General features: G+C 33.8%; 1 protein-coding gene across 6 annotated transcripts in view; it reads left to right on the top strand.

The window, feature by feature from the left end:
- LOC108735276 (metabotropic glutamate receptor) overlaps positions 1-16,836 on the top strand; it is an 80,351-nt gene that overhangs the window by 39,523 nt on the left and 23,992 nt on the right. For all 6 annotated transcript variants that reach the window (XR_001937552.1, XM_018467174.1, XM_018467171.1 and 3 more), the window contains one exon: positions 13,868-14,718. Coding sequence is in view for 5 of the 6 variants with exons in the window: in XM_018467174.1 (XP_018322676.1) it covers positions 13,901-14,718 (818 nt within the window). In the remaining variant the exon portion in view is untranslated. The remainder of the gene's footprint in view (positions 1-13,867; positions 14,719-16,836) is intronic.

Here is a 16,836-nt window from a genome sequence, read left to right on the forward strand (position 1 = left end):
TGAGGAGCTTGACGAATCAGTCTATAGAGATGGCATTAATAGACTGGAACACCGCTATGAGAAATGTATCAGCCTTGGAGGAGATTATGTTGAGAAATAAAAAAAAAAAATTTTTAAAAACCTTGTTTTTCTTGGTCAGGCCGGAAACTTATCAATCCACCCTCGTACGTCAGTTGCGGTAAATCCCCTGTTTAGTTTTAGTTTGTGATGTAGACAGTGAGAGCTGAGAAAGTGGGCAATCCATTTAACTGTTGGAACCAGAAATGCATTCGGTCCCTAATCACAGTCAATCATCAATAAATTTCAAACAGAAATCCCTCTGCCAACCTGAATGTTGTCCATTAATCCCTCCGCTGAACTTAAGAACTGATCGTCAATAACTAAATAATGCAATGGTTGGTCGATTTGCTCGAAAATATGCCTTAATCTTTTTCAAAAATGCTATCGCAGGCTGTCAAATTTATTACCTTCTACTAAGCATTAGAAGGATTTATAATATTTGAAATATGTTATTAGAACAGTAAGTACTTTTATGATTGTGATTAAATATAACGTTAGGTAAGTTTTATATCTCTAGCACTTTTTCCAAAAATTGTTTATACCTGTTATAACATAATAAATACCAATCTACTTAAATAGTTCTACTGCAAATAAAGATTGAACATTCATTGACTAAGTTGAGAGAGAATACTTAAACAAATTCTGAATACAGTTGTTGACGTGATAATAACAATGATGATGCATGTATAATCTTTCGGGAAACTGGCGTAGAATATTCGTGGAAATTAAGGAGTAATTTCCTCACTAACAGGATTAGTTAGTGTTGGATTATTTAATTTCGTATTTTGCAGACTGTGTAAAGGTTTATATAAAATACCGTTCTATCTATTTGACAGGTCTTGTAAAGTAAATTTGATTAAGATTATCCTCAAGCTTCATAACTGTCATAGTTTTTTGAATTATCCTTGGAAAACATTTTCAAGTATATTCTCGCTTGGAATATGATGGCTGAAAAAAAAATACAACAAAAATCGCTTAATAATTTGGGTACATATACAAAATATACGGTTAAAAGCATACGTAATCCTACAATGTAGCATCGTGATACAGATGGCGTTTACTGCGCCATTTATAGTATTTTCTAAAATATACGGTATTTAACAGCAAATCATCAGTTCTCACGGGGTTAATCAGTAAAAATCGTTTTGTCTATAAAATGTACATATACAAATTTGTAATGACCTTGTGTGCTAACAAATGCTTTAACGATTTCGGAGTTTTATTCGTGCGCGTATTTTGGCCAATGCCATCTGTATTTTTCCATTTGTTAACGCGTTGAATAATTATTTCCAAGTAAATAATTGCAAAGGATTTCAGGACAATTACAAACATGCGATAATAGATAAATATGTTATTGTTACAGTACGAACACGCACAAACTATAAACTCTGTTCAGTTGATTTTCATTCATGAATATTTTACTAAAAGTTTATTTAGAACAAGTGAAATGTGGGTCTGGGTCAGCCATAATCGCCTTTTGTATCATTATCTGTATTATCTTCTATTTAATCCTGCGAACAAACAATTTTATCATAATAGGAATATCCATCAGAAATAATAATAAAGTAGAAATTGTGAAAATACACAATTTAAACACCTTTTATTCTGCGTGAAGCAGTGGACAATTTTCGATCAGTTTTGTTCCTGTGGTTTGTAGAGGTAGTTTGGATTGTCCTAAGCCGGGGGTTGGGTAATCAGAAAACTTCGCCTGTTTATTGATTTCTCACTAAAGACATTGTTCGTTTGACCGTCAATGAGTGTTTATTGAAGTGTAAAATATGAATGCATTTCAAAGTACCTCTACGAAACAACCTATTGAAAATGTTTTAAACCCATGTAGAGAGATCAAAGATCACAAAAGTTTTCCTTATTGTGGCATAAAAGCACAAATTCTGTTTCGGGAAACGTCATCGAAACAAAGCTCATATGAGTTATAGACTACACTTATAGGACAAATTTCGCTTTGAGTTCAATCTACAACAGTTCGAGTAGAAATTTATCATTGGTCATTCCTTGCATTCGTAGGTGCAATTGACTATTCCAATTGTCTGTAAAGCTAGGGGTTCAAATCTGATATACACCAAAACTATAATAGAGGAACCACAGGTACATGATATTAAATCTGAGATATTAAATCAAATAGTTCGCAATTCCTCGAAAACTAATTCGCATATTGACTTCAAAATATGCAATGATGCATATTATGGTCGGAAAAGCTCTCCTGAAGTTTAAATTATTTGTTTGTTATTTCTAACAACCGAAGCGTTAATATACTTTCAAAATTGTTTTTTGTTGAATGTGGCATCACCTTTGTACATGATTACTGTAATTTTTAATATTTCTTGATGGATTTTATTGTACTTATATTAGTAACAGTCGATAAATTGACTTAGGTAATTAATTTAAACAATTTTTCTTCGAATTTTCCACTATAACTGATGTAACTCCAAGGTATTATAGACAAGGGTTGTTGTTGTTCTAATAGCTTCCGTATTTTTAAAATTTATTTTTTAAACATTTAAACAACAGTAACAATAACACAGATACATTAAATTATTGTTAATAAATCCTAATAATCAGGTCGCAAAATACATAAATGTCTATTTTTTTGGAGTTCTGCAGCACAACAGTCGCCAGCCGCCCTTAGTATTTATTAAACAAGTAAACTAGGTGACGCTTCGCTTAAACAAAAACTAAAAGTTTAGTCTAAAATCCACTAGCATTTCTCGTTAAGGCTTTTATCGCAAATATCGTTAGACGTGCTAGATAAACAAAAGGTAAAATTTTAACAAGGAAAGTTTCAGATTTATTTTCATTATCAAGCTTTCTCTTTTTAATTTTCTGCATCTCTGGAGCTCGGATGTTTTGATAAATTTGTGCTAATTAATTTTGATTGCATTCACATTCGTAATAACTACACGTGCGATCTTGTGAACTTATTCTATTCCTTCTATAGTTGAGTAGTAGTTATTGTTACAACTGTAACTAGTTTTACAAATTGTTTATTATTTACAGTTTCTGTGCAAAGATAAAAATAAGGGTCGTCGAATTAAATATGGCCTCTCTTTCGGATTTTAAGTAATAACTGGTCAATTATCTGTCAAACTGATTGAATTGTAACAGGTCAATTGAAAAGTCCCCGGCCTAAAATAGTAAAACACATTTTTTTTGCAAAATTCGTTTTTTTTATTCAACATAATTCCCTTCAAGGGTGATACACTGATNTTTTATATTATATCTTTATAAAGAGGTAAACTCTGCAAGTTTGGATGAAGAAGATAATCTCAGAAATTGCACATTTGATTGTAAAAGTTTTTGAGAAAGCTTAGGCTGTATCGTATTGTGTTTAAAATAAAAGGGCTTTTCGTGGAGACCAATATTGCAACGTGTATCGACGTAAAAACAGTCAAGAGATGCGTTTTTTAAAAAGTTGTGGAGCTTCCAAGTGGATGAAGTCACAAGCACAGCCAATATCTATATTGTAAAGTACTTCTGCAAAATGAAAACAGCACGTTTATAGTTTCAGTGAATTTGAAATAAAGCGAACATTTCGTTACACTGTTATGAAACCACATATAGTTTAGAAAGAATTGCTTTTCCATTACAAGTTACATACCTATATGTACGTATAAAAAAATTAGTTTTTATTCCGTTGCTTATACGAACTTACATAGCTGATGTGACAGAATAAAGATTTGAAGCGTAGGCGCGCATTGGAATTCAAATAAATATCGAACCCATACGTCAAGATGCATTACATTCAGTATGTAGGTACCTTTATTGCTTTGGTAGCGGTATGATAAATAATTTAATTTATTATTCCGGATATATACAAACTGAATCACGAATTGTCTATTGCATATTTAGAATCGCTACAATTATTACGTTCAATGATGAAACATGAGGAACAAGGTACACTTTAATAAATAATTATAATGTCACTTCTTCGAACAGAAAAAGCATTCATTTATTATTAAAGCTTATCTTAACTAATTATATGAACAACTATTTCAAATAGTTAATGGGATTGCAGTAGATCCCTTCCGTCTTCTTTTTACTTCTTGCTAAAAACAGCGGCCGTGTACCTGTAACAATGCTGGGGTCAAATTGGGAAGGCGAACTTGGCAATTAAATGTATGTATTGGAATGTAATTTACCTATTTCCGAGTGATATACGTATGTAAGTAACTGAGAAATAAAACAAACTTTAGGCCAGAAGTTGTTGTATATTATTGCAAAGTACGATAAAGGCGATAAAAATTGGAATCAATATAATTTTATAGGAGACTTTGCCTTCCCAAATTGACCCAGGTGCAGTTGTGAGTGCTAGTTTTCTGTAAAACGCTTTTGCATTAGGTGGGAAGGTGAAGCATTTATATTAGCGTTTTCTTATTAATTTACGACATAGTGTATCAGTCGCTTACTCCACTTCTTTAATTTAATAATTACCGTACGAAAGTAAGGTTTAAAATGAAAGGGTGAAAAGCTGTTAACGTTTAAGTAGGCGAAATTACATTTTATAATGTGGCGCTGTAATTATGTTTTACCCCCGTAGGGTGTAATTAATTTATAAAGACACAAAAGAAAAAGGGAGCTTTGACAACCCGTGCGCTAATTTTGTCAACTCTTTTTACATCGAAATCGTCCCATTGTCCGCATGATAATTTGTCTTTATCAACTCGAAATATTCCCTTTCCAACTACTGTGCACGTCAAAATCATTGATTAAAAAGAAAATGTACGAGCTTACAAAAATTAGTAGAGCGGATGATACTAAAAGCAAAATAATTGATGAATGCGTCTGGCTTACATAACGTTAACAAAAATACGAACACTTAAATTGTAAAACAGTTAAATTAATACGATTTATAAACATTTTTTAACTGTCAAAGGAAATGCCTAAACCACACCTTTATATCTTTGTCGTGTTATGAGATTCGTACGAGTCTGAAGGTGTATCGCATAATGGGTGATGAATACAAACCAGAATACCATTTTTTTTATGCTCAGATAGAGAAAAACCCTTTATAATATTTAGAAAAGTTTTATTTAATAATCAGGCCTTCGCCACGACTATCGACGTAGAAATAATACTAAATTTAATACGTCGAATTCGAGCTTTTTCTATATGCAACTACAAAACTCGGTTTTAGTTAACGTTTCCCTTACCATACCTTTGCAATATATCTATCGTTAATACCGTAGGTAGGTGATGAGATGAAAATGAGAATGAATCTGTTTTTGCGCCGCTTCCAGCCGGGGTATCGAATGAAGAACGTGACTAAAAGTCTCCCGTAGATTCACGATACAGAAATAAATCAGAAATCTCAATTTCACGAGATCGACCTCAAAAATCTTTCACATCGTGGTTAAAACCTAATTCATTATTGATAGTGATATTTTAATACACGGCACTCATATTTTATGCATCATAATACACTCTTTGCCCATGTTAACAAGCCTTGTAATGACAGCAAATTTTAGAAAAGTCTTCATTTATTATTCTTTTGTTTTAACTGCAGGCCATTAACGAATTGCTTTGATGGATCTAGATTACTGTCAATTATTAATTGATTTGATTTAACAATTTCCCAACAAAATTACAGTATTCAAATTTAATGTAATCCTTTAATGGTAATAAGCTTGATGATCAGATTTTCGTGGAATTACCGTATATATGGTTCAAAATCAATATGAAGAGGATGGTTTTTAAATCTAAATCCGGGAAATAATTTCTTAATTGAATAAAGTGGAACACAATTAAAAAGTGGAGCCGGTCGTGTCACTTCATCACGTTTACTTATTATTACGTAAATAAATCGTTAAAGTAAATTGAGAACTTTTTCAGTTAGCCAATCAGAACATTAGTCAGTAATTAAAATTTTCTTCAACCGTACTTAGTCCTTATGGATTTTACATTGAACTGAAATATCAGACGCTACTTTATTTCGATTTTAATTTGTTGACATCTCGATTATTTTTGTTATATTTAAACGGAAAATTATTAAAGGAAAAACGGGCTACTGCTGGAGTTTGCCCATGAATCAACATTTCCGAAATACCGTATATATACACATTCAGTAGCAGGTGGTTACATGTCTAATAGGAACAAGAACAATAAGAGGCCTGAGTGGACCGTTGTGTTCTGTTCCTTCGTCGGCCCCTTTTGACATTCTGTTTGGCTGATTAAACCTGCCCCAAACTAAAACAATTGTTTCTGTAGCAGGTTGAAACGAGTGGACTTCACCTCTAACGGATTTCACTTAACCTCCTGAAATTTAATGTATTGTAAGATAAATAGCACTATTAGTTAAACTCCCGAAACGCAACAGCTTTCTGACCTAAAACCTTCCATCTACAGCTTTCGGGAAATGTTAAAACGGAAAAATATTTGCAACAAATTTGAACGGTTTTTTACAAATTAGTTAGAAACGATAAATTATTGAGCTGAAATCATCCAAACATGACTCGTACTGTTTAAGAGCAAGATCACAAATAAACGGACAATTCGTTAGGTAGGATCTTTTATCTTCTTTGGAGTCGCGGATCACTTTCAATAGTTAAAAATTCTCACGGATCTTTTTCCAACATGAAAACAAGGCAATTTAAATATACTGTCTAACAAGTGTGTTAAGGTTGTAAGTCGTAATAGTATTTGCGTCACTATGGTGGTTAATAATGACTAATAAGGACGGAGGGTCAATAAGAGTTTGTGGGAAAGTTTTTACTTGCCAATAGTTCTGTAAGTAATAATTTACGAAGTCTGATATCTAAATTTGAGATCGGAACAAAGATTTAGGAACAAGCAACCTTCGAAGTATCCCTTCACAAGAATAGGCGAAGTTTATAAAAGAAAGAGGTAAGAACTGTGCGGTCTAATATAAATCAGCCAAACTTAAAAAGTACGGATAAACGATTAAATTTATACTAAATTCTTCGAGTTTGCTCAAAACCTAGTCCTTTCTCAGTTGGACAAGTTATCAATTCTGAATTACCAACTATAAGGTTCGGTTTCGCTGCGAATCATTTATTTTGATTTTCATCTCGCTTCAAAGTGTATTCACATCGAAAATTTTTGCGATATTCGTTAATAACGGCGAGTATTCCAAAATTTAATTGACATTACAATTTTCTGGCGTTTCTCTGAAATTCAATGAGCATATTAACTGCTTTACGTTTATGAATTGGCCCGAATGCATCTCCTAGTTTATTTGATTTCGTACCTGTCGTAATCATCTCTGACATGCCTCGATGTACACAGGTCATTGTAGGTCTCAGTTTATCCGTTTCCAATTAATGGAGAAATATTTTCAATCATTCAAATTTAATTTTGCTAACATCCGATAGCAGTTCAATAGGTTATTAACAACCCGAGATACATGACTATCATAAAAATATCATACTTAAACGATATAATAATGATTACCCTAAACTCTTTTAGAATAACATTGTAACAAATATTGACTGGTGTTGTTGTTCCTTTCAATAACAGTACTGGTCAAAGTTGGAAAACATGTAAAATATCAATTTTCTGGGTGTCATTGGAACCTGCCATCATGTGTAGTTGAAAGGTAATCCATTTGTATGGGACACTGTTTTTGTGTGGACAATGAACATACCCTGTATGTCAATTATTGCCAGATTGATTATCGAGGAACATTCCGAGATAAGAGATTTTTTCAGGCCTTGTTTGTGGGTCATATTTATAACCACCAAAACCATCATTAATTCTATTTTTGACAAGTTTACGGTCTAGGTCCTTGTTGTTCTATTAGTTACCTGTGTTCAATATGAGGCAGTGGGAGGGGTGCAGCAAAACTTTATCAAATCTAGAAAAACACCTCACGTAATTAACTGAGGCCCCTACAGCATATAATCAATAAATCCATCAGGGATAAAATGACCTAATAGTTTGCCAAATGCAGCGCGAACAGTTCGTCATTTGCTCTTGGAATTCCAGTAAAATCACGTTTCTCTTTGTAATTAATAGGATAGGACTTAACTGGTAAACAATTCTATCGACAAAATAAAATCTTCTCGATTCGTCGCTTGTTTTGCTTACCGATTGTTATCACGGAATTTCTAAAATGCGTTGAAATGAAAATTTTATTGCCATTCAATCTGTACACAACCGTTCTGTATTACCTAGGTAACAGCCCGTAGTAATTAATGAGCAATTATCTTGTAAACTAAAATAAATTCCGAGACAAATCTCAATCAGAAGGAAAACTATCTCAACAAAACAAATATAAAGACAAAGTCTGGTGATATTTCGTCTAAAATAATTGACTAAATCATGATATGCTGGTTGCTGGGGCAATTCTGAAGTCAGAATGAAGTTCAATGACAAAAATAGCTAGGAAATAATTATTCCTTTTATTGGTTTTTTCGTTCTTCAATAGATTTTCTCAAAAAAAAATATACAGATAGGATTATAGCTATCATATTACTTAATTTCCTAGTCAGATAAGTCAGGCCCGAAGGAGTAGTAGGGATATAAAGCAGAGGATAGCGCAGGATTGAGTCGCCTTCAATAAAAAGAAATCATTTCTATGCTCGCGAACGGTTAATTTAGAAATTCGAAAAAGGTTTTTAAAGGTGTATGTTTGGAATACGGCGCTGTACAGTTGCGAAACATGGACAGTGGCCGCGGCGGATAAGAAAAGGTTAGAAACTTTCGCAATGTGATGTTACAGGTGAATGATGAGGATACTGTGGATAGAGAAGGTTAGAAATGAAGAGATATTAGGAAGAATAGGAGAACAGAGGACTTTATGGAAGTCGATAAGAAATAGGCGAGATAGATTAGTAAGATACCTTCTCAGGCATGAAGGTCTAGTCTAGAGATATATTAGAGGCAGAAACGGAAGTTAAGAGGGGTAGAGGAAGACCTAGATTAGAAAGATTACTGTTCGCAAATAGTTAAAGATGTAGGTTGTTCTATTTTTAGGGAAATGCGAAGATTAGCTCAGGATAGGAAAGAGTGGGAAAATTTTCCAAGTTATTTTACTTTTTTGTGTATAAACGAAAACTAGAATAGGTGAAGCACTTTGTTTCTGGCTGTAAAGACTCATACGGAGTGCCTTCAATTTCACAGTAACAGAATGCCGATTTTACCTTACGATTTTGCAAAGGTATTCATTTTGAATGCATCTACTAACAATAAAAGAGAACAGCTTAGGTGCATTCCTTCCATATAATGATTGCGAATAAAGCTCAGTATTTCTACTTTTGAAGTTTGCTTCTTCGAAACAATTAGATAGGAAAGGAGTGCTACCTACTTAAAATTTACAAGATATTAATTGCACCTTATAAATTAGCCTGCTTTTAATTTGAACGTAATTACCTGCAACACGGTGACGTTTTTAGAGACGTTGATAATATATTGCAACTTTAATTAAGGCTATTGATTCAATAGTAAACTGGGTAGGTAATTGAATTGATGATTAAACATTATTTCCTTTTCGGAGAAAAACGGATCCCGATAAAAAATTTCACTACTCACTGCACTTTGGTTTAACTACCATAATTTTATATACCTAGGTACAAGTCGTAGAAAAATAAATAATAAATATTTTATACGCTTTACGCATCAAGTAGTTATATTTCATCCTTCTGTGAATCTTTTGTTGTGTAACTTTCTTTCAACAATATTCCAGAGCAAGAGGAGTAAACTAGTTTTCTATCACATTGTAGAGACTTCGTTTCGTTTGAGAAATAGGAGCAAGGCAGCTTTCTTCACAAATTTAGGAGCGTCAGCAATCAAGCGTAATAATCACAAAACGTTGGAAAATATCTAGCGACACCTTTTGTGGTAGTAGCAGAATAAATAAACATAAAAGATAACAAACACTTATTTTTTTTTCGCTTTATTTCTTCCTCTTGAATTTAATTTCTTGAAGCTAGATATAGGTACATATTACAATAAAATCTGCGGTCTGGAATAATCGGAATCAATTGGTAGAGTGTATCTTATAGTATATATAACAGTTCCATTACGCCGAGCATTATTAATTCATTTTATAGGATAAAGTGCATCTCGCTCATTGGTAGAACCCGAACATTAAAACGGTAATATCATAGAAGGGCTTTATTCCATTGATTAATTATTCTGTAAGAGGACGGTTGTTCAAACGTTGTAAAAATATTACAATCATTTTTGCAGAATATTACACCTAATAATAATACTGAAATGAAATACATACTTATGATAAAAGCGACCCTCTAATCTATTCCCGTCGACGACTGCGAAAGGCTTATGTTGCATCATTTGTTTGAGAACATAGCACACAAAACCCATTGTGCGGCCCAGTTTTAAAGACCCTTTCGGTCATTTTGTATGGTATGACAAGTAAACTTTTATTTTTAAAATTTATTTTTTAAACATTTAAACAACAGTAACAATAACACAGATACATTAAATTATTGTTAATAAATCCTAATAATCAGGTCGCAAAATACATAAATGTCTATTTTTTTGGAGTTCTGCAGCACAACAGTCGCCAGCCGCCCTTAGTATTTATTAAACAAGTAAACTAGGTGACGCTTCGCTTAAACAAAAACTAAAAGTTTAGTCTAAAATCCACTAGCATTTCTCGTTAAGGCTTTTATCGCAAATATCGTTAGACGTGCTAGATAAACAAAAGGTAAAATTTTAACAAGGAAAGTTTCAGATTTATTTTCATTATCAAGCTTTCTCTTTTTAATTTTCTGCATCTCTGGAGCTCGGATGTTTTGATAAATTTGTGCTAATTAATTTTGATTGCATTCACATTCGTAATAACTACACGTGCGATCTTGTGAACTTATTCTATTCCTTCTATAGTTGAGTAGTAGTTATTGTTACAACTGTAACTAGTTTTACAAATTGTTTATTATTTACAGTTTCTGTGCAAAGATAAAAATAAGGGTCGTCGAATTAAATATGGCCTCTCTTTCGGATTTTAAGTAATAACTGGTCAATTATCTGTCAAACTGATTGAATTGTAACAGGTCAATTGAAAAGTCCCCGGCCTAAAATAGTAAAACACATTTTTTTTGCAAAATTCGTTTTTTTTATTCAACATAATTCCCTTCAAGGGTGATACACTGATAATAGCGATCCTCCAACTTTTCGATACCATTTTTGTAGTACCATTTGTCCTTTGCTTCAAAATAGGCCTCAGTTTCGGCGATCACCTCTTCATTCGACGAAAATTTTTTCCCAACGAGCATTCTTTTGAGATCTGAGAACAGGAAGTAGTCGCTGGGGGCCAGATCTGGAGAATACGGTGGATGCGGAAGCAATTCGAAGCCCAATTCATGAATTTTTGCCATCGTTTTCACTGACTTGTGAGACGGTGCATTGTCTTGGTGAAGCAGGACTTTCTTTTTCTGCAAATGCGGTCGTTTCTCGGCGATTTCGTCCTTCAAACGGTCCAATAACGCTATGTAATAGTCGCTGTTGATGGTCCTTCCTTTTTCAAGGTAGTCAATGAAAATTATTCCACGCGCATCCCAAAATACAGACGCCATAACCTTGCCAGCCGACTGTTGCGTTTTTGCACGCTTTGGAGCGGGTTCATCGTGTGCAGTCCACTCCGATGACTGTCGATTGGACTTCGGAGTGAAATGATGGAGCCATGTTTCATCCATTGTCACATATCGACGCAAAAACTCGGGTTTATTACGCGTGATCATCTTCAAACACTGCTCTGAATCATCAACTCGTCGTTGTTTTTGGTCAAAAGTGAGCTCGCGCGGCACCCACTTTGCACAGAGCTTTCTCATACCCAAATATTCGTGAATGATGTGATGTATACGTTCCGTTGATATCTGTAGAGTGTCTGCTATTTCATTCAATTTCAATTTACGGTCATTCAAAATCATTTTGTGGATTTTTTTAATGTTTTCGTCCGTAACAGCCTCTTTTGGGCGTCCACTGCGTTCACCGTCTTCGGTGCTCATTTCACCACGTCTAAACTTAGCATACCAATCCTTGATGGTTGATTTTCCTGGGGCAGTGTCCGGAAATTCGTTATCAAGCCAAGTTTTTGCTTCAACTGTATTTTTTCCCTTCAAAAAGCAATATTTTATCAACACGCGAAATTCCTTTTTATCCATTTTTTTCACAATAACAAAAGTTGCTTCACTAAAAATGCTATAATTCACAAACTAATGATCCGACAGCCGTCAAATTTATAGACGCGTCTTTTGAAGGTTAGGACTAACTGAAAATCATATGGATTTAGTTCTGGTGCCGCCATCTATGTGTCAGGCCGGGGACTTTTCAATTGACCCTAGTAAGCTTCAAATTTTATGTTTATCAATAATATTTTAATTTCAATGAAGATAGTGGTTATGGTGGATGTAATAATTCATATTGCTGTTGCCAAGTTTAGCAATTGCCAAAATTAAATCAATGTGGTTTGACCATACGCTGCGATATAACTTAAACGGTCAATAAAAAGGCAATTTCCGTATTACTTATTACTAAGCAATTACAGAATTCAATTTTAGTTGCTAGAAGGAAATGTACTTCCTGATTGACACATCATGATTTACCTATTCATAATAGAACAGTACGGGAAGAAAACCGCAAAGCTGTTGTGCATGTAGGTACCCTTCAGGCTACAATTTTCAAAAAATATGTTTCGTACAATAGAGCATATAGATGTTAAGAAATATTAATTGTGTAGGTAATAATAAAAGAAGCTTGCATCTGTATATTTGCCTGAAAATCATAAAAAATAAAATGAAAAGTTGGGTTTGCAAATTGAAGAAAGAAAATTTAAATTTATTGTATTATTAGCAACAAAATTTAACGAACTGAAGACAAGATTTCTTAAAGTGTCAGAACTTGCGAAGAAGAAATTATCAAAAGAATTACAAACGTAATATAATATCTGACAGGAACATCGGAATAAATCATAATGTAGCGATTTCGGAAGGAAACGTCTACTGTTGTGTATGAATGTACCATCTTATTATTCCTTTGGAAATTAGATAAAGATTAATGGATGGATGCTACCTTTAGATGCCGCTGTTTTTGTGAACTTTGATAGAAAAATAAAGTTACAGATTAATGCTAATAGGGAAGGAATATCCATTATTCCTTTTCTTTGCCTTAATGGCCATCCCAATCCTCGATTATTCCTTTTCTCTTTCTCTCAAAACAACATTCGAAATACAAAAATACAGGGTGTCCTAGAATACTGTGGGCTGTTCAGTTAAACTACGTTTTGAATATGAATATTTATATTATAGAGTGTCCCACCACAGAGCTTGTTTGCATAATTCGTTTAGTTTCTGTAGCGATGTGACCTTCAGTTTTACCGGCGCAAAGTAGAAAAGAACAGCACTAGGCCAGAAAAGGAAGGAGACAACTCTCGGCCAAACTCTTAACCGTTGAGGAGCGTATAATCCGTACAGTACTGCACGGAAAAATTGATCATTTTATCCACTACAATTGCATTGCTCAAATGTGCTGTTATTGATACCACCTACTACTGAAAATATCAACGAGATGTTTATTTATATTTGAAGACATATTAAAGGCTTTAACGCTTGTTTTCAACTCGCACTACGATTCATGATTGAACGAAACTTTTGGCAGGTGCTGTATGAAAAAGTATGTTTAATGAACAAGAGTCGAGAGTATAATGAGCGTTTGAAGGGGCACATCACTAGAGAAAGTAAATGAAGTATACTACAGACTATGTCGGAAACGTACATGCCATACAAATTAATGATAATTTTACAACAGTTTCTTCCGTAAATTTTTTGTTAATCTTTAATTGTAGATTACATTGTGTTTTCTTTTGTTGCAGAGGTCCATGTAACGTGGATCTACCGACGGGGTAATGGTGCTCTTCGAAGCCTTTATTACCCTGCTGTTAGTAACCAACACTGCTAAGACAGAGCAGATGGCAGTGTTGGTATCCGGACAGATAGTTTTGGGAGGCTTAATTCCCATCCACGAAAAGGGCGAATCGTCACCATGTGGGGACAAAATTTACAACCGCGGTGTCCAAAGGTTGGAAGCGATGTTATTCGCTATTGATATGATAAATGCGGATCCCGATCTACTACCAGGAATAATAATCGGGGTCCACATTTTGGATACTTGCTCTAGAGAAACGTACGCTTTAAACCAAACCCTACAATTTATAAGGGCTTCCTTAAACGCCATTGACTCTTCAATCTTAGAATGCGGCGATCATTCTTTGCCTCGGTTTAAGTTTAACTTTACCGGCCCTGTCTTTGGCGTAATTGGTGGTTCCTACAGTACAGTATCGTTACAAGTGGCCAATTTACTTGGTTTATTTCACATTCCTCAAATATCACCCGCATCTACTGCCAAAGCTCTGAGCGATAAGTCTCGATTTGAATATTTCGCTCGGACTGTACCACCTGATACCTTTCAATCAATCGCCCTTGTCGATATTGTCACAAGCATGGGTTGGTCTTACGTCTCAACCGTTTACTCCGAAGGATCTTATGGAGAGCATGGGATAGAGGTATTCCATAAAGAAGCCCAGGAAAGAGACGTTTGCATTGCCGTGTCCGAAAAAGTACCACGAACTGCTGACGACAAACAATTCGATAACATCATTAACAAATTAAGAAAGAAAAGCAACGCCAAAGCCGTAATTCTATTCACCAGGGCTGAAGATGCAAGGTAAGTCTTTTTTTTATTCCTTTGTGTTATCAAATCCTTTACGCCTTTTTCTAAAATGATTTACAGAAGCTTTTTCTTTAGCAATTAAATGTGTTATATACCAATTCTCCAAGAAGATTAAAAGGGAGACACTTAACTCTTAGTTTGTCTTATAACTTTACTTTTAGGTATTTAAAAACTGACTACTGATCCTGCTAACGAAAACCATAATAATTTACGTTGGTGCATTAAGTATGATTAATATTATACGTTTACTTAAAATATTTCATAAGTGTTATCATCCTTTTTCGTAAAATTTTAGTATCAAAGCTCAGTATCATTGACATACAGCACTCGTGTTTTCATTTCTGATTACCGATAAAATTTAATTTTTAAATATTACCTAAATAAATAAACAAAACGACCAAATTGCTTCCAAATAAATAAATAAACCAAAAAGAAATTCACCCTTAGTAACACAAAACTTGTTCACATGTCTCAGTATGGGCATTATCAACGATTGCGACTCTTCACGTATTTTCGAAAGCACTAGTATTAAGTTTATAAGGACTTTAATAAGTCTTATCGGCTTATATACTATTGAATCGCTCAATCTTTGATAAAAGAAACACTTTGGAAACAAAATTAGTAATTCTCTCGGCAAGAGAATTGAGATAAACGAAACAGGGGTGAAATAATTACTTAAACAACTCTAATAAGTTAAATATGAATAGAGAACAATTTAATGAAGAAAACTGTGGCATTGCAAGCATTTTCTGTAGATTTTTAAAATTTTAATCTATACCTGTGTCCTAAAATGAGACACGCTTTATGTTTTCTACCTTATTACGCGTGGAATTAGATTATATTGCAAGCCCCTATTTTATATCTTTAAGGGTAGTATTTTGAAAATTCATTTTATAGTGTAAAATTTCAAGTTTTTTAACTGAGCGATTTGAGTATGCATTGTATAAAGAAGACCTGTACAAAATTTTTTTAACTCTAGACCCAGGGGCTGATGTATCAAGCATGCTTTTATATATGTATATATATAGATTTAAGTTCTAGGAACTTGTTATAATTATTCGTCTAATTAACATGCAAAAACGTTGCATATTTAAAATTATCCCGAAGAAAATTTCGCCCGAGAAAATTTAATAAATGTGGTCAAAAGGGAATAATAATTAACCTTCGATCCTTATAATTCCTTCTTGTTATTTTCAACAATAGTCTAAAGACTTCCTCGAAGTTAAATTAGTGTTAGCATTAGCATAAATTAAAATTAAGTAAAATCGTTAACTAAATCTTCTTAAAAGGAATTGGCCACTGAGAATGCCGTTCGTTATTCAATTTGGTTTCTCTTTTAAGGAAGAACACCTCTGTGATGGATCAAGAAAATTGATTTTTTAATGTATATTTTCTTGATGGATATTAAGGAATTTCCAGAAAGAAAACAGCGCAAAGCGCCGCCATGCTATATATTATATATATAACAGATTGCAAAATTTGGAATTTTTCTTCCTCTCATAATGGTATTCTTCTTAAAAAGACTCATATCTTACACTAATTACATCAAACGGAAGGAAACGTCTACTGTTGTGTATGAATGTACCATCTTATTATTCCTTTGGAAATTAGATAAAGATTAATGGATGGATGCTACCTTTAGATGCCGCTGTTTTTGTGAACTTTGATAGAAAAATAAAGTTACAGATTAATGCTAATAGGGAAGGAATATCCATTATTCCTTTTCTTTGCCTTAATGGCCATCCCAATCCTCGATTATTCCTTTTCTCTTTCTCTCAAAACAACATTCGAAATACAAAAATACAGGGTGTCCTAGAATACTGTGGGCTGTTCAGTTAAACTACGTTTTGAATATGAATATTTATATTATAGAGTGTCCCACCACAGAGCTTGTTTGCATAATTCGTTTAGTTTCTGTAGCGATGTGACCTTCAGTTTTACCGGCGCAAAGTAGAAAAGAACAGCACTAGGCCAGAAAAGGAAGGAGACAACTCTCGGCCAAACTCTTAACCGTTGAGGAGCGTATAATCCGTACAGTACTGCACGGAAAAATTGACCATTTTATCCACTACAATTGCATTGCTCAAATGTGCTGTTATTGGTACCATTTAC

Source organism: Agrilus planipennis, unplaced genomic scaffold (genome assembly GCF_000699045.2).
Source record: "Agrilus planipennis isolate EAB-ADULT unplaced genomic scaffold, Apla_2.0 scaffold15, whole genome shotgun sequence".
NCBI classification, from domain to species: Eukaryota; Metazoa; Arthropoda; class Insecta; order Coleoptera; family Buprestidae; genus Agrilus; species Agrilus planipennis.